This window comes from Plasmodium yoelii, assembly GCF_900002385.2.
Source record: "Plasmodium yoelii strain 17X genome assembly, chromosome: 14".
Taxonomy (NCBI): domain Eukaryota; phylum Apicomplexa; class Aconoidasida; order Haemosporida; family Plasmodiidae; genus Plasmodium; species Plasmodium yoelii.
The window spans coordinates 2087724-2107877 of NC_036186.2; the positions used below are offsets into that span (position 1 = coordinate 2087724).

General features: G+C 21.3%; 4 protein-coding genes across 4 annotated transcripts; 1 reads left to right on the top strand and 3 right to left on the bottom strand.

The window, feature by feature from the left end:
- Positions 1-123: 123 nt before the first annotated feature.
- PY17X_1452900 (conserved Plasmodium protein, unknown function) lies at positions 124-7989 on the bottom strand (the record flags this gene model as incomplete). The annotated part of the gene is made up of 14 exons (XM_022957666.1): positions 124-297; positions 441-522; positions 654-813; positions 986-1724; positions 1921-3907; positions 4057-4303; positions 4475-4847; positions 4975-5109; positions 5208-5297; positions 5394-5536; positions 5658-5808; positions 6035-6142; positions 6330-6584; positions 6952-7989. 14 exons carry the CDS (start codon positions 7987-7989, stop codon positions 124-126), a joined length of 5682 nt encoding a protein of 1893 aa, XP_022813018.1.
- A 1130-nt stretch (positions 7990-9119) lies between these two features.
- PY17X_1453000 (uncharacterized protein) lies at positions 9120-12455 on the bottom strand (the record flags this gene model as incomplete). Its single annotated transcript, XM_722951.2, has 5 exons — positions 9120-9252; positions 9407-9495; positions 9655-9780; positions 9888-9962; positions 10110-12455. 5 exons carry the CDS (start codon positions 12453-12455, stop codon positions 9120-9122), a joined length of 2769 nt encoding a protein of 922 aa, XP_728044.2.
- Positions 12456-13790: 1335 nt separating this feature from the next.
- Positions 13791-14642, top strand: PY17X_1453100 (vesicle transport v-SNARE protein VTI1, putative; the record flags this gene model as incomplete). Its single annotated transcript, XM_719400.2, has 1 exon — positions 13791-14642. One exon carries the CDS (start codon positions 13791-13793, stop codon positions 14640-14642), a length of 852 nt encoding a protein of 283 aa, XP_724493.2.
- Positions 14643-16620: 1978 nt separating this feature from the next.
- On the bottom strand, positions 16621-17856 carry PY17X_1453200 (uncharacterized protein; the record flags this gene model as incomplete). The annotated part of the gene is made up of 1 exon (XM_726059.2): positions 16621-17856. The coding sequence occupies one exon, from the start codon at positions 17854-17856 to the stop codon at positions 16621-16623; it is 1236 nt and encodes a 411-aa protein (XP_731152.2).
- Between the last annotated feature and the right edge of the window lie 2298 nt (positions 17857-20154).

Below are 20154 nucleotides of genomic sequence, written 5' to 3' on the forward strand. Positions count from 1 at the left end.
AATGTATAAAAATATGGGTAATAAATATACTACTCTTTATTTTTTTTTCGAATTATATAACTAGAACTATTTTTCATTTTAATATCTTTGGCTATTAATGGGTACTTTACTTCTATCCACATATCAATAGTTACATGTAGGCATGTAATAACCATTTAGCAAATCTCTATTTTTTTTTATAGATTCTATTAAATGTATTTGAACATGTTTCTTAATATTTTTACACACATCATTATCTTCTACATTTGAATTTTTATATTCCAAATATGTTTTCAATACATCTTTGTCATAGGCATCCTAAGAATTGATTTGAACGGAAAGATATAAAGTAACGAATTATATAATAAAAAGATTATGCAGTATAACATTCAACAAAAAAAAAAAAAAAAAAAAAAAAAAACATAAGAACGTAAGAACATTTTCAAGTTAAATTATCATACCTTAATCAGAAGTTGTATGGATTCTTTCATATGTGGGGTGTTAATTATTTTTTCTTTTAACTTATTTTTATATTCTTGAAATCTGGAAAAGTTATAAAGGGGCATAATTTGTACACATTGTGACATGTCTGTCAGTATACATACATACATACATATATATATATATATATATATATATATATTTATTTGTTTATGTATTTTTTTTTGACATACTTGTAATAAAAAATAAATTGCTCTCTCTCTTCATTCATCATACTAAGTATATCATAATTGAGAGAATTACAAGTTTGTACTTTTTTAACAATAGTATAAAAATAATTTATAGACAAATTACAAAGATTGCTCAAATTATAAAAGTTTAATTTTTCTCGTCCTAAAATAATGCAAGTCGAAAAGGCACAAAATGTGTGTATGACATTTTTCAATGTGCTAGCTATTATGACATTTTTCAATGTGCTAGCTATTATGTCTTTTCTTTTCTTTTTTTTTATTTTTTTTTATTTTATTTTATTTTTTTTTATTTTATTTTATTTTTTTTTTTTTACCCAAATAAGTAAACGAATTTATCATGTTTAGCGAATTTGTTGTGATTCGGCAATAGTAACCTTGAGCGTGTATATTTTTTGATATATCAAAATATTTTACATTAAATTTTTCATTTAATTCTGGTTGATTTTTTATGGTTATTTTTAAGGTATCAGTACAGAATGCATTATTATATACTTGTTTAAATTGTCTAGAATTATCATTATTCTCATTAATATTTGGTTTTATATTTTCTTCTCCACTTTGGGGTGCTAACAAATCATTGTATTTACATAAATCACCATTTGAAGCTTGAAAGTAATAAAAATAAAAATCACAAGGAAGTTTGTTAAAATAAACAAATGGTTTTTCAAATACTTTTAATTTTTTATAATAATAAAAAATATCATCACATTTATTTTGGATGTTTTCCATTGATTTTTTATCACTCTCAAATATTTTTTTCTCTTTCATTTCTTCGCAATTCTCTATTTTTTTCTCTTTCATTTTTTCGCAATTCTCTATTTTTTTGTTTTTTTTTTCGCAGTTCTCCATTTGTTTGCTTTTCTTTTTTAATTTAAGTACATTATAAGGTATTCTACATTTATCTAAAACTATTTTTAGAATCTCTTTGCTTGCCATTTTTCCTATTTCAACACTATTATAATATTCATGATTTAATTCCCTGTTTTTGTTAATACGATATTTGTTCGAAAATGCACAAAGGTCTCCCCCACTGAATATAAATTTGTCGTTTGTCTGAAAAGTTCCACAAAGGGAGAAAAGAAAACGCATCATCGGGGTTTAGTTCGGGCACCCGCACTGTTGCTACGGCTACTACTGCTATGCTACTACTGCTACGTCTACTATGCTACTACTACTATGCTACTGCTACTATGCTACTGCTACTACTACTACTGAGGCGAGTGCAGTGGCGGTGTGTTGGGTAGCTTACCTGAAAATTGTGATTAAGACATATTTTTTGGTTGTATACTATAGACGATTTTCTAAGAATATAATTAAGATGATTGTTCATATCAAAATGATATGAGGATAAAAGTATATGACATGGTAATATAATAAAATTTTTAAAAATTATGTTTTTTTGATTTATAAGTGATTGGTCTGTTTTTTTATGCTTGCAAAAACGGACAATAATATTTTTTAATTTATTATCTTTATTTTTTTTAATTGCAATAATTTGTCCATAAATTATTCGTATTTTTAAAAGATGAAATAAAAAAAATATTTTATTTAATGCATATTTTATATTTTTTAATACACAATTTTTATGATAATAATTGTTACTCAAATTTGTATTATTTAAAAATAAATAATTATTTTTTAAATCTTCTTTATTTTTATAATATCCTCGTTCTTTGAAAATATAATCTTTTATACATCCCCCATCATTTTTATCATTGTCTTTTTCTACACTCTCTTTTTTCATTTCTTTCATATTTTCTCTATCACATTTATTACAATTATATGGACATATAATAATTAATTTATATGTCTTTATTTTATTTTTTAAAAAAAAATTTATAATACTTAAAATATCTAAATTATTACTATATATAACAATATAATTAACACCATTTTTTACTATTTTCATATATTTACTTTTTTCATCAAAATGTTTTTCAAGCATTGGATCGCTAATACTAAATACGCCATTGATTGATCGTTTATTCGTTTCTTTTTTCATCTCTTTCTTCGTTTCTTTCTTCGCTTCTTTCTTCGCTTCTTTTTTCATCTCATTCTTCGTTTCTTTCTTCGCTTCATTATTTCCCTTCAAATTTGCTGACTGTTTTCCATCATTTAATATATCTTTAACACAACTGCTACTCTCTTCACTAGTATCAAAACAACTTGATGGTGGGGTCGAATAATTTGTATAATAATCTGTATAATAATCTGTATAATAATCTTTTTCTTTTTCGTTTTCGTTTTTTATTGTTATTTCAGGATTGTCTCCTTTATTAATTTTTTTTATTTTTGGAGTTTTACCAATTTCGTTATTTTCATTTATCTGAAATGTTTTATTTTTCGGTTTTATCTTTTCATCATATATATCAGAACTTTCAGAGGTTGTATATTTTTCTTTTTCTTTTTCCTTTTCCTTTTCCTTTTCTTTTTCCAATTCATTGTCTCTACAATTTTCATTTTTTTTTTTTTTATATTTTTTCACACCTTTGCTTATTTCGACTTCTACATCTTCGCAATTTTCATACTTCTGATAATCCTTTGCCTTAACCAAAAAGTCGAGTTTTTCATTTTTATCAAGAGAATGATTAGATAGTTCTAAAAAATTAAAATTTTTTTTTTTTCCTATTTGATAACTATCAATATCAAACGAATAGGTTGTTATATCTTCTTTATCAAAACATAAAAATAGATAATCATAGTGTATCCATTTTTTTTGAGATAATTCAAGTTTTTTATTTTCTCTATCAATGTTATAAACATTGTCATATATTATTTTTATTCGATCACTAACCATCATATTTTTTAAATTATTATAAATAGTTAATCTATCAAGACTTACATTTGTTATGTTATTATATTTATCAATTACATTTTTACATAAATATTTATTTTTATATCTAATTATTATAATTATGTTATTAAAAATATATTCATTATTTTTTAGAATTTTATATAATGTATATAAGCATATATCATTGATTCCCCAAAAAACTAAATTATTGTCTATATTGATACTTTTTTTTGAACACATTTGTTTTGTGATAATTAAATATTTTTTTTTTTTTTTTTCTTCTTCTCTATATGTTTCCATACATTTTTTATTATCACAAATTTTTTTTTTTTTAATTATATTTATTTTATTATCTTTTTTTTTCAATATTTTAAAATGTTTGTATACGTCTCTAAATCTGTTGTCACTAATTTCAACATGGCATGAGCACGCCTTTATTAATCTTCACATAATTAAAAAAAATGAGCACGTTAATTTTGAAAATGAATAAATGAACAAATAAATAAATAAATATATACACCTTCAAATTAACGAAATAGTTAGTACTATTTTTTTTTTTTTTTTTTTTTTTTTTTTTTTTTTCCACCTTACCGTAAAATGTTGTGAATAACATTCTTATCATAGTATTTGAAAATTATAATCGATGAAAAAAAAGACATTAGGAAATGCTTTGTATTCTTGTTTTCATTTTGAACTATGATATTTTTAAAATCATAAATTTTATCTTTATAATAAAAATCCAGATTATTCAATATCCGTCCTGATGTTACATTGATTATGCTATTTCCAGATCGGCTCACAAATATGTAATAGTTCTGTGCTTGATAAAAATTGAGCTCTGCCAAAAAGTGAAACAAGATGAAACAAGATGAAGCAAGATGAAACAAGATGAAGCAAAATGAAATAAGTGAAACAAATTAGTAAGGGGCAAGGCGGAGTGAAGAGGGTTGCCAACTTTGTAATGCAGAATCATAATTAGTCTCAAATTTTTGGTCTCATTTTTTTTTACCCCAAATATGGGCATCTGATGAATAAACAGTTTTTTCAGTATCCATTTTATTTTTACAATATTTTTTTAAAGATAAAATTGTATGAATTATTTCATTTTTTTTATCAGAATCACAATTCTTAAGAAAATTTTGAACATCTTCTATATCACTTATTTTCATATAATCAGTTATAGGTGGCAAAAATAAAGTATACTTATTTAATATATATAAAGATTCTAAAGTGTTTGCTTTTTTCTTTTTTTTTATCATGTTAAAATAATTCAAGATAAAAGGGATATATCCTCGTTCGTTATTTGTGGCAATTATATAATCTACTTCTTTAAAACATATCTTTTCTATTTTTAGTAGAATCTCTTTTGAATTGCTGTAATACTGCGATTGTGAATGGCGTAAGGCAGTTTGATGAAGCGAGCAGATAAGCGAACAAAATAGTTAACTAGCTTGCCTTTCACAAAATAAAATAAAATAAAATAATGATAGATATTATTTTCAATTTTACCTTATCATTTAAAACAAACAAATTTAGGGAATATGCATTTTTATCATCATCACGTAAATTAGATAACCAATCTATATGCTTATATTTGTATATAAAATAATTTTTATTTATATTTATTAATTCGTCTAAATGTGTCTAAAAAAAAAAAAAAAAAAAAAAAAATTAAAAAAATGTATGATAATAAACTTACATTTTAAGACTATGCAAAATGTGTTATAACAAACTTATGTTACCTTGAAAGAAACACAATCGAATATTGTCGATTCAGTAACTAAAATGATTTCATATAGATCCAAAAATAAAAATAACAATATTATTTCATTCTAAGGAAAAATTATATAATAAAAAATGATAACTTTTTTAATATTTTGTTGTAATAAAAAAAAAAAAAAAAAAATATTGAGATAAACACATTTTACCGTTTTAAATATATCTGGGTAAATATTTTGTAATAAAAGAAATATATCATAATAAGATAAATTTACAACTTTTTTGTATTCTCTTTCTGTTTTTTTAACACTACTATCATAATTTAACTTAATAATATTCATTTTTTTTGTATCTAAAAATATTATATGTCAAAGAAAATATCAAAAATATAAACAACCATTTTAAGTGGCAAATACTAATGTCTTTACGCATAAATAATATGTCAACTAATTTTTGCTTTCTCCATTTCTTACTATTCTCAGATAAGTCATCTCCTATGATCCCCTCTTTTTTCTTTTTTATATTTTCATATATTTTTTTATATGTCTTATCATTGTTAAAATTAAAATATAGTATCTCTATCTTTTCAAAATTATCATAAAACGTCTTGCTCACTTTAGAAATCTATTACCCAAGCAAAGTCGGGCCAGTGGAAAAAGTGGGAAACACCATGATTCGGTTATTATGGAAAATGGGTAATAGATGCACAGTATCACTCTTTTTTCACTCATTTTTCACTCAGTTTTCACTCTTTTTTCACTCATTTTTCACTCAGTTTTCACTCAGTTTTCACTCAGTTTTCCCTCATTTTTCATTTGCTTATTTTTTGACTTTTTAACGATTCACATACATCAGCAAAACTTATGTGGGCATACAAATTTATTAGCTTATTCAGCTGAACAAAATTGATAGAGTCTCCTTCCCCATTGTTCTTTAGATTCTCGTAATCATACTGCATCTATTTATTAAAAAAGGAAGAAGCAACTAATATGTACAATGCAATGTAATATATATGTATGCATTATAATATGTATATTTATGTACATCTCAAACAAGAGTTTATTTTTTGTGAATCATGTGTTAAAATAAATTTATTGAAAATATGTAGATATATGTTTGTACTATTTTGAACTTGTCTGACTTACTTTATTATATATATTTTTTATAGTACTACTTATATTTAAATTTTTATTTTTAAAATATTCAAAATATGCATCTACATCTTTAATTAAATGATCATTTAAATAATCATATATAACTTTATTTTCAATTTCATAGTTTTTTTCTAAATCTTTAATAGATTCTATTTTTATGCTTTTTAATATATGCTGTTTAAACTCCACAAATAAATATTTTTTTTTCATTTTGTTTAAATTTTTATCTCCATCTTTATAAGGAACCTAAAAAGGGAAATAATATGACCCGCCGTCAATTCAAGGAATGTAATAATAAGCATGCACATAGACATGCACATAAATATGTACACATAAACATGCACATAAATATGTACACATAAATATGCACATGTATTGAATCTGATTCTATTTAGTATCCCCTTCTTAGAGTTGCCAAATTAAAATTACAACCATAATGGCGGGTTTGTAGAATAAACAATTTGGCTGCTCAAAATTGGCTACTCAAAATTGGCTACTCAAAATTGGCTGCTCAAAATTGGCTGCTCAAGCTTGGCTACTTCGCATGCTTGGCTACTTCTCAAAATTGCCTACTCAAGCTTGCCTACTTCTCATCTCTAAAACATAAACGCACCAGTTGTGTGGATATTGCAGAATATAAGTCTTGCTTAATTAGGTAGTTGTATTTTTTCAAGTTGTATAAATTAACAAGAATGTTAATATCTATATTTTTTTTTAACCAAACGAATCCGATAATCTTTTCTCTACTATTTAGGATACTAATTAATATATCATTTTCTGTTTTATTTTCAATTATATCATACATTAGATAATTGTTAGGTTTATATTCAGGCTGATAAACATATTTTTTGAATAGCTCATGCAAATCATATATATCTGAACTAGTGGTTGAACGTATGTATATTTTATTAACAAACATATTTTTATTTATTAAAAAAATTTTATTATATTTTAAATTTGATCTTGATATATTTTTTACATTATCATAGGTTAAACTATCTAAATCAATTAATATACCTTTTTTTAATATATCAATTTTTTCAATATTATTTTCATTTTTCAAAAAAAATAAAATAAAAGAAATATCTTCAAATTCGTTAAATAAATAAAAAAATAAATCATCATAATAATAATAATTTGTATTATCTGTTATTATTAAATTTATTATTAATGTATTATTATTATTTAAATTAGACACAATATTATATTTTTTTATGTACAATGATAAATAATAATATAAATCATCTAAATTTAATTCATTTACAAAATAATTAATATTCTCAATTTTATTATCACTACAATAAGACTCATTTTCTACATCTTCAAAATTTGGTAACAAATCATAATCTATTGAAACTATTCCAATAATATTATCTTTTGTTTCATTTTCATTTATAAAAATACTTATACATACTGATGAATATTGAATAGTGTTAAATATATTAGAATAATTTAATTCATAAAAATGGTTATTCAAATTTTCCTTATTTTCTAATAAATATGATTCTTTATTCTTATTATCTTCTCTTGTTTCTATCCTAGTATCAATATCATTTAAGGAATATAATAGATGCTTATTTATTTCACCCCCCCATTTTTCTTTTAATAACATTAAATGTTTATGCTTATACGATTTGAATGTGTATTCCATTTTATATGCCCCAACACTTTCTCTCTACACACGTCAGAACTTTTTTCTATATTTTCTACACGTCAGAACTTTTTTCTATATTTTCTACACGTCAGAACTTTTTTCTATATTTTCTACACGTCAGAACTTTTTTCTATATTTTCTACACGTCAGCACTTTTTTTCTCTATATTTTCTCTATATTTCTACTTTATTATTTATAATAAATATTAACAAGTCATAAATTATGAACTATAACAAAATGTAAATTGACACAAATGTAATGCTAATACAAGCAAGACATGAAAAAAAGGCTTATGTAAAATCGTATTTTTTGTATAAACCTTTTTATTTTCACCTTAATATTTATTATTTTTTTAATTCCTTAAAATTTCTCAATATAATTTCATACCACTAACCATAATTGTGCTATTCATATATATCCAAAACATAAATTAATTTATATATGTATAATAAAATAATAATTGATATAAGCGGGCTATATACATGCATACATACATACTACATATACAGGGAGAAAATGACAAATTTATAATTTTTTATCCGTAATTATTTTTCAATAAGACAGAACATTTATATTTTTTTCTCTTTTTTAATCATAATAAAAAATCGCAATATTTTTTTATTACATAATAATTAATATTTTTATTCCTTTAAAGTGGACAATATTTAAAAATACATTTTTTTATTAATTTATCATTTTAATAGGATTATCTATTCATGTGTTTTTCATAGCATTTTTTTTTTTTGTATTAAATATATAATCAATGTACTTATATTTAAAGGAGAAAATTTTTAAAAAATACCAAAAAACAATAATAAATAAATATAGTATATATAAACTTAATTTAAAAGAAATAAAAATAAAGAAAAAAAATTCTAAAAAACAAAGGGTTACATGTCATATTATTGATAATACAAACATACATATATATATATATATAAGTTTTTTTTTTTTTTTTTTTTTTTTTTTGTTACAAATTATGACACTCAAAAAGATGAAACAGGGGTAATACACCCACATATATAAATACCTTAAAACTGCCATCCAGATTGTTTAAACAATTTATTATATTTTTATTCAATTATTCTTTCATAGTTTTCCAGCATAATTGTATGAATTATTTTCAATCATTTTTTTTTTAATTTTTTATTTTCACCTGTTTCATTTTCAATAATTTCCATTAATTTTCTTTTCGTATCTTCTATTTTCCCTTCTTCTGTTTCCTCATGCTTATCCTTAAATGAAGCACTATTTGAATTTCTAAAAAAAATAAATAAATAAAAAAAAAAAAAAAATAAATAAATGTCATAATATATACACCATTCCGGCATCCTACATTTGAAGCTTTATAGAATAGCTAAAACAGACATTCATTATTTTTATTTCATTTATTTCATTTTTCATATAAACTTACGTAAACATGCTCCGCACACTTCTTTTAATTCTTATCATATCTCTAAATGTGTGCTCATTTCCATACAATGCTTCAAATTCTCTCCAATCCTATATCAGAAAAAATAAATTAAATATGTGTGTGTAATATCTCATAATTAAAAAAAAAAAACATGTACAACTATTGCCCACATGTACATGTGTTCAGGTATTATTATATAGACGGAATATAAAACATATTCAAAAAGTGTGGTATGTAAAAAGTCGAACCTGGAAAAATTTGGGGAATTTCAATGGATTTGTAAACTGAGCAGTGTATACATAAAGTGCTCTTACTCGATCATATTCATTTAACTTGTATTCCATATCAATATACAGCAAGCAAATTTCTCTAGCCTGAATAAAATAAGCGTAAATAAAAAATAATAAAAAAAAAATAATAAAAAAAAATAATAAAAAAAAAAAAACACGCCCTCATATATGTAGTTTGACGAATAAAGTACTTGGTCATCCGTTAGCGTTTGAATAGCCTCTTCAAATGCCTCTCTAGCTTTGTGAATTCCATAAGACTTGGATATCTAAAAATGGAAAAAATGGAAAAGATGGAAAAAACGCAAGTCAAGTGCAAAATTTACGAAATATGTGTGTGCAAAATTATGGAATAGCTAGCTAAAATAAGTAATAATATGAACAAGTCATAAAAAAACAAGCAAATATAGCCTTACCTTCGAAATAAACACTTTGTAAAATTTAATTTTATCCTGCTCCTCCAAAAATGGAATAGCCTCTTTGTAAATACTTAACGATTTTTTCAAAAATCCATAATTTTCTTCAAACGAAATGTACATTAAAAAAATGTATTTTGAAAATTCTTTAGGCACATATGTTTTATTATCAGTTCCATATATGGCTTGTTTAAATAATTCACGTACATACGAAATATTTTTATCTTTATATCTTTCAATATATTTATTAATATAATTAACATAAATTGGATATAGATATGGATAATGAAAAATTGAAATAGCTTTTTCATATACTTTAAAACATTCATTAAAATATTTTTGTTCATATAAATAATTAGCAAATGACAAAACCATTTTAATCGTAATACTTTTAGAATGATATAATAAGTCAAACATACATAAAGCTGTTTCAACAGTTCCATAATTTATTTCCATATCTAATACTAAACATACTAATTTTATAGAATTTTTTAAATTAAATTTATTTTGTACATTTTGAAAACCATAAGTTGTATTATCTTTTCTAATTGAATTTCGATCAGAGTTGTAACTAACTATTTGCAATCCTTTTTTATCAAAATTATTATTTTTATCAAAATCAATAGATGATCTAGCAATCTGTAATGCTTCATTGTAATTTTGTTCTAAAATTTCCAATTCAATCCATGAACAAAATATATTTGCCATTTCATTCAAATTTTTAATATTTTTATCTTCTATAGCTTTTTTAAAAACATTTACCGAATCTTTGTAATTATTATTATTATAGTAATAATAAGCATAAGTAATATATACATCACTTAATTTCCCAATATAATCATTATCTTGAAAATATTTTAAACACTGATTAAATATATTGATTTTTTCATTTTCATTATCTATAATTTCTATTTTATTTAACCATGCATATACATTATTTTTATTATTTTTAAGTTTTATATCTGCAATGTATATTTTTCTTTTATCCAGTAAATAATTTATTTTATCCATATATAAATCAATAATAAAATCATCAGAAATATTCATTTCGTTTTCATCCTCATCAGTTTCTTCTTCTTGATCATTCTTATTGGCTAGCTGGACAATATTATTTCCATCGTGATTTCGTATTTTAAGATCTATTAAAATTTTCAAGGTTTCTATATAATTATCAAAAAGTACAGAAAAATCATTAATAGAATACGATTCAGATATTCCCTCTTCATATATATCCATAGCTTTATTCCATCTTCCTTCATAAACAAAATTATTAGCCAATAAAATATATAGAGAAGTAATATTTTCATAATTTTTAAAAATATCCAAATTTTTTCTTAAAATTTCCATAACATCATTATTTAACGTTTTAGATGAATTAATTAAATTAAATATTTCTTTATATAAATCATATTTAGTTTTATCTCCTAAATCAAAATTTATATCATCATTATTTAATATATAAAAAAATGTGCTTAAAGCTTGTTTATGCATTTTATATTTAATATAATGATTAAATAAAAATATGACTTGTTCAGGATATATTGTAACATATCTTTTTATATATTCATAATTAATTAATTTGCTATCTATTTTTGATATAAATTTTAATTGATAATTCCATATATCTTCATGTTGATTTAGACATACATTTTGTAAAGATTTATTAAAAACTTCTCTTATTTTTTTTACATTTCTTTGAATATATAAAAATTGTATATACATAATATATATACTTTTAAAATTATATAAATATAAAAGACATTTTTCAAAAATTTTATTTATTTTTTCATATTCTTTTTTATTATTATAATATATATCACTAACCATTTCAATACTATCCTTTATATAATAATACCATATTTTAAAGCTATATGGAAAATGTTTTAAAATAGTTTCATATATTTTTAGTAGATAATATTTATCTTCTTCATCTTTATAATTAGTATTGTTATCATTGTTTTGGATAGTATCAAATTTATTTTTTTCATTTTCTTTATTTATTAATTCTTTAATACAATATTCTATAACATTGTGTTTGGTTTCCAAGAGAGGATATTCATCTTTTCTTAAATGTATATCATAAAATTTTAAATTATATAATTTTTTTACATTTTTTATATTTTTTTCTTTATATGTGTTTATATATAAAAATAAATATTGTGTTGAAATTTTGTCCATGTTATTTTTTATATCAAAATCGATATTTTTCAAGTAGCTTTCATTTTCCTCATTTACCAATCTTGTTGTATCCTCACAATTATTTTCATCCTTTTCTAAATTTATATCATCTTCATCATTATCGTTAAACAATAAATCACAATCATATACATTTCCTAATTCGTCCATTTTGAATCTATCAAATTTTATTATATTAATAAATTCTCACCAAAAAGATCAAGTATACATATATATATATATATATATATATATATATATATATATACCTGATATTTTTGTATCTCTCTTTTTTTTTTATTTTTATATGTTTATCTATTTTGTGTTATTCATTTTGATTTTTACGTTGCAGATACATAATAAACTATTTTATATTCTTATACAAAGGTACATATATCAGATAGAGAGTTATGCCTATTTTGAAAAATATACTTCCTTTTTTCAAGCGATTTATTTATTTATTTATTTTTTTTTTTTTTTTTTTTTCCTTTATGACAAATGTATGGATAATTATTGAACAAATGGGTAGATAAAATAACAAAATTTTTAATACTTAATTTAGGTATTTTGTTTCATCACAAATATTTTTATCATTTTAATAAAACCCTTGCTAAATATTATTGTCATTATATACTATTGGAAATATAACAATACTAGCTATATTGTAGTACCTTTAATAATACTCTAAATTCAGTAATATTTTGTTACCTTTGTTTTTCCATTTTAACTTTTATTTTTAAGCATATAGTTCTATTAAAAAGGGTTTTTTTTTTTTTTTTTTTTTTTTTTTTTTTTTGAGAATTTACAAAACGGCATGAATTGCTATGCAATATGTATACCCCAATTTACAGTAGAATACTGTTTTCCTACTATATATAAAAAAAAATATTTTTTCTTATTATTATTCCTCTTTGAATTTTATTTGTGGGAAAATAAAAACACCGTTTTTAATGTATTAAAAAAAAATAATATATGTGATTAATTTTCCATGACTTAATATATTTTTGACAAAACTTGGAATAAAATGCACGCAAAATAAATTGTAAAAATTTATAATTTTAGTTTGTTTGTTTGATTATTTACTAGTTATTATATATTTTTTTTTTTTTTTTTTTTTTTACCTTAAAATGTTCAATTAGTTATTATATGAACAATATCGAAAGGGAAGTTTTATACACAAACATATGAAAAATTCACATTGTTTACAAATCAAAAAAAAGTAAAAAAAAGTAAAAAAAAATAAAAAAAAATAAAAAAAAAATAATTAGCATCCTTTCGAAATTATGTCAAATACCATATATATCTAATAATTTGATACTCATTTTGTTTTGTTTTTCAAATTTGAAACTTGAAACATTATCATTAAATTTTTCAAAACACACATAGTATATAAGCTTAGACTATATCAAAAAAATATACACACAAATGTGTATATATATGTATGTATAAAAAGGCATTACATTTATTTCTTTAATTGCTATAAAAAAATAATAGTTGAATATAAAAATGTCGGATTCATTATATAATGATTACAAAAACAATTGTTATGAATATATGAAAACAGTTAATTACACTGAAAAAATTATAAAAGATAATAATTCAGATCAAAATAAATTGCTAAATATTTATGAGAAAGCAGTAAATAGTGCTGAAAGCATGTTTAAACGCATGCAACTCGAAGTAGAAACGAATACAATAATTAGTGATCAACAAAATGAATTAAATGAAATACAAACAAAAATAACAGAATATAAATATAAATTAAAAAAATATAAAGATGAATTTTTAGAAAATAGTTTAACAAAAAAAAATATTAATAACAATTTTGATGATGATAGAGAATATCTTCTTACTGACATAGACATAATAGAAAAAGGTGATGTATATATAAATCAATCAAAAATATTATTAGACAATTCTGAATATATTAGTAATGATGTTATGAGACTATTAAATAAACAAAAAGAATCACTAAAAAAAAATATTTCAAATATTTCTTTTGTTACTGATAAATTAGATATTGCTAAAAATATTATGAAAAGCTTAAAAAATAAAGATATATTTAATAAATATAGATTATATATTATTTATATATTTATATTATTTACATTTTCTTTTATTACAATTGTAAAATATAATCGATATGTATCAACCACAATTGATACAGTTACACAAAAAAATAATCTTATTCATGACATTAATAATGTTAATATACAAAATGAACCACATACCCCTGTAAATAATTTACCAAACATAAACGAGACAAATATAACACTAAACAATTTAGACGATAATAATCAAAGCGAACAAAATAATGAAAACACACCAAGTGATAATAGTACCATAAACCAAGAATAACCATATAATTTATCGAAATGTCCGTAAAAAAAAAAAAAAAAAATAATAAAAAAAATAATAAAAAAAAAAAATAATAACAATATTTAGCTAGCTGTGTAAATAAAAACTGAACAGTTAAACAAAATGTCCAAATAATCATATTAACTGTTCATACATAATAATTATAAAGACCTTTTATATTATTTATACAAAAAAAATTAATAATAAACTTTATCAAATTTATAATTTGTATTATATCCATTTTTTTAATAATTGACATTATGATTAAAAGAAAGTGTTTATATGTAAAAAAACATTTGCAAGCCATTTGGTTAAGTAGTTTATTTTTATTTCCCAACCCAAATATACACTAATGTGTGTGTGTGTGTGTGTGTATATTTTATCATATAAAGATAAATATTTTACTTATAATAATGGGAAAATAAATAAACATGATTAAAATAGCCTCCTTCAAATTGTATGTATATATTATTCAAAAATATTGTGGTCTTTTCCCATATTTTATCATATATTTGCCAAATTAAATATAATCCTATTAATTTTGTATATATTTTTATTTTTTACTTTTTATTTTTTACTTTTTATTTTTTATTTTTATATTTTTTGTTTTTCACTACAATTTTACCCAATTGCATGTATACCCAAATGATTACCATATGTGTGCATTTATATAAACCTATGTCCATAATTCCGAACTTACTTAATCATTAAATTAACATTTTTAAGGATATTTACTTAATTAAAACATGTATGATATAATCTGAAAAATGTGAAATATAGCTTACTCATATTTTTTATAATATTATATCCATGAATGAAAACTGTTGGATTATATTTCACATTTGAAATTGATAGAACAATATACGGGTTTATTATTATAACTACTAGACGTGGTATTACTAAAAAAAATGTAGACCGAAAAAAACGTTAACTCATTTTAAACATTTATAAAATTTGCAAAAATTGTTACATATATTAGTATGTGTGATATTTACATATTCTATAAAAAATCGAAATGATAAAAATGATCGCTTTTTGTTTTTTTCAATGTTCTTAAATATTCCTCTTTTATTTATAAATGGGTGTGTTATGTAAAGTTTATTTAATTGAGTATTATTGTTTTGTTAAATCAAAAAAGTAAAGCATATTATGATAAGGCATATCTATCTTAAAAAATAGAGATAAATAAATATCTATACAAGTAAATAGTAAAATGCATGCATATATATGAATAAACATATACAAGTATAAGCATATATATATATATATATATATATATATATATATATATATATATATATATATATGCGGTAAATATTTTTATTTTACAGGTATTATATTTTATTTTATAAGGCACATAAATGTGATACAAATTTATATGAATCTTTTACTAAGTATATTTATATGTATAGAAACTTATTATATGAATATGTGTATTTATGTATGTGTGTGTTCATGTATATTTATTAAAATTTGTTATGAATGTTTAGTAAATCCTTTTACCAAAAATGCGCACATATATAATTGTGTATGTATGTATATATATATATGGATAAATATAATGTAACTATTTTAACATTTTGTAGAATAAAAAAACATAAAGCATTTAATATATAAATATTTTAACACTTTATTAAATAAAAATAAATGTATTATGCAATATGCATTTTTATAAATTATTTTTTTTTTTTCTGAACAAGGCATGTGTTTTTCGCCACTTTATGAACATTTTCCTTAACAATATTATTATAATTATAATTTTTTTTTTTTTTTAGCTAGTAAATGCATAAAATATGTTACATATTCATATAATAATGTGTTTAAAAACCTGCATAAATAAGGTAAAACATGCAATAATAGTGAGATTGCATAATATGTATATCCATATTCGTATGCTAATTGTTTTGTATTATAAAAAGTTGTAGTAACTTTACTTAATAATAATGACATATAGTTTAGACTTTTTTTTTTTTTTTTTTTAATCCTGTACTTCTTTTGTATCTTCTCCTTTTTTGAGTTGAACTTTCAAATATTTGTTATTAACAAAATAGCCATTCATAAATTGAATTGCATGGTGTGCACTCATAACATTATCGTAACTAACAAAACCAAATCCTGAATTTCTTCCTGTACTATCTCTTTGAATTTTTGAAGAAATTATATTTCCAAAACAACAAAAATGTTGAAATAAATCTAAATCAGTCCATTCACTAGGAATATGAAAAATAAATAAATTACTTCCACTAGGCCCATTTTGTTTTGTTTTTTCATTATTATTATGTTGGAAAAGTTTATTTGGATGTATTGGTTTATTCCATTGACTATGTTTTGTTAAATTGTTATAATAAAATGTGTTATTATTTTTATCTTTATATATTTCCCATAAACTTAGTCCTTCTGTATTGTCATTATATTCATCTAGTGCACTATCATTATTACCTTGGTATATATTTGAATTATTATTATTATTATTATTTTGTCTAAATATTGGACTATTATTACCACTATTATTAATATTGCTATTAACACTTTTTGGGGTTATATTATCATCTCCTAACATATCATTCATATTTTTGTTATTTTTATAGTTATTATTAACCATAAAATTGTTTTGATTTACCATACCCATATTATTCATTTGTGTTGTATTCATTTGTGCTGTATTCATTTGTGCTGTATTCATATTGTTTATATTCATTAAGTTATTTGTATTTTTATTTCTTACATTTCTGTTCATAAAGCTATTTTGTGAATTGTTATTATAAAAATTAAAGTTGTTATTATTATTATTGTTGTTACCAAAATTTTCATTATTAAAGTTATTTTGGAAATTGTTATTATTGTTAGACATATTTACGTTCATATTATTTTTATTAACCATATTGTTATTAAGATTTGGAACAGCAAATTTAGCTTCAATAGTTCTCTCTTCAGAATTTGTATCAATTAGATTTTTTATATTTTTCAAAACATTTAACGCTTCTTCATGAGTATTAAATGTGATCAAAGCTGTGTTATATATCTTTTTATTATTACCAAAATTATTATTTATTTGTTTTTTGTTTTTATTAAAATAGCATATATCTTTAATCTGACCTGCGTTTCCTAATGCTGATCTTAAATGAGAGTCTGTAATATGTGGGGGGATATTTTGAATATGAAGTTTCGTATTTAGAACCCCATCGATTGTTGCGTTTAAAATTTCACTACTCATTTTGTATTGCTATTATTTTTAATGTTTTTGTGTAATATATATATTTTTTTTCCGCTCTTTGCGATATGTTAGCAACCAATAACCATATTATGTATTCCTACACAATGGTATGCATATATTCTTAGATATATTGCGCTTAAATAAGTATATATATAAATATATATATGTATGTATATGCATGCATATGGGGATTTTGCTCGCCCTTTTGCAATTAGTAACAATGGAAAGGTGTTATAGATGAGATAAAAATTTAAGTAAAAATCGAAATATGTTTTTTTGATGTATTATATAAATAAAATCAAATTATATAAATATAAGAATGCATATTCACCATAATATATGAAATAAAATTCTGAATTTTCAGGAATAGAAAAGGAAAAAACAAAAGATATAAAAGGTGAAAGATATTAAAAAGGTAATGAAAATGTAGAGGACTTAAAAGAAACAGGATAAATAAGAAATGATTAAATATGTATAAATAAATAAATAAATAAAAATATATATAAATAAAAATATATATAAATAAAAATGTATATAAATAAAAATGTATATAAATAAAAATATAAATAAATAAAAATGTATATAAATAAATAAATATATATTAAGAGAATTATAAATTAAGAACAATCAAAAAAAGTAAAATATCTAAAGAAAATAAATATATATTAATATAGCATTATTTATTATTAAATATTATTATGTGTATATAAAATAAATATATAAAATAAATATATAAAATCGTGTATTGTTATTATCTTTATAATAATTCATTTTTTAATATAACGTGATATGAAATAAATATAATTTTATATGCATAAAAAAATATAGAGATAAAAGTATGACGAAAATTATAAATTCCTATATCTAAAATAAGCATTAAAACTCGAAATAAAATTACAAAAGTGACAAAATCAAAAAAAAAGTAATGAAAATCGAATTGTAAAAAAAAAAAAAAAAACACATATAATAAGTTCCCTTCTTAAATACTTTTAATAAATTGTAGAAAACTATATTTATAATACACATATCTATAAAACATTAATTTTTTTATAAAAGGGGAAATATATAACTATAAAATTATATATTATAATTTTTCTTTTTTTTACAAAACTATTAAAACTATTTTACATTTGAACCATGTTAATGAACAAATTGTCAAGGGAAATGATTCAATGAATCAAGTCGCCCTTTAGCAAACTTTTTATTTTTCGAAAAATTAAATAATAATCTGATCATAAAAATAATAAAATATATATCTATATTTACAATGTTAAGAACCCAAACATATTTTTGAATATATTACCAACAAAATTAAGACATTTTTTTAAAAGTTAGATACACTTATTTAAAATTCCTTTAATAATATAATAAACTATAAACCAATTAAATGTGATTTTGAAACACACAACTTATAGCTTCCTCTTTTTTTTGCATCCAAATATATTCTATATCATATGTTCTTAAATAAAATCGAATACATGCTCATTTTAAACAAACATTGATTAGTTAATCTAACCGTTTTCAAATTGTCCGGGGCAGGGAAAATATTTACATATATGCAAAATTTTACACTATACGAAAAATTCTACACCATATGCAAAGTTATACACTATGCTGATACATATGTAAATGCATATTTATATTCTTAAAATAAAGTATAAATTAGGAATGTTTCTAAAATATCTATAATTTGACCATTGATTCAATAAATATGTCACTAGTTTTTACCCTCACATATAATAATTATATATTATAATTATCTAGACACATCATAAATTGGGGTGGTATAAAAAATAAATTTTAATATATGTCTTTATCCTTTTTATTATATAACATGATCAATAATATTTATTCTGTCTGGATTGAAAAATACTCTTAACCATTTATTTGAAGATCTCTATATTACACAAATCTAATTAATATTTATTTTTTTATTTATACAATAAAACATCTCTTTTTAAATATTAGCTAAATATTTTATATATGTTTATGCACTAGTATAGTTTCACGTTTTCTTATAAAATTCATGAATTAAGGAGAAATCCTATAATACTCGCCTTCGAATTTTCACGCGTTCCAATAATATTAAGAATTATTATAATTTTATATTACATATATTATAATCGGATTTATTTTTAATAATATAAATATGTATAGACAAGTTTAAAAAAATATATATAATATTGTAGAAACATAATGAAGTAGCATATCAAATGATAATGAAAAGAATTAACCCAAAATAGCCAAAGTAAGGATATCGAAAAATTGAGTTATAAAAAATAGCTCGAAAAAAAAAAA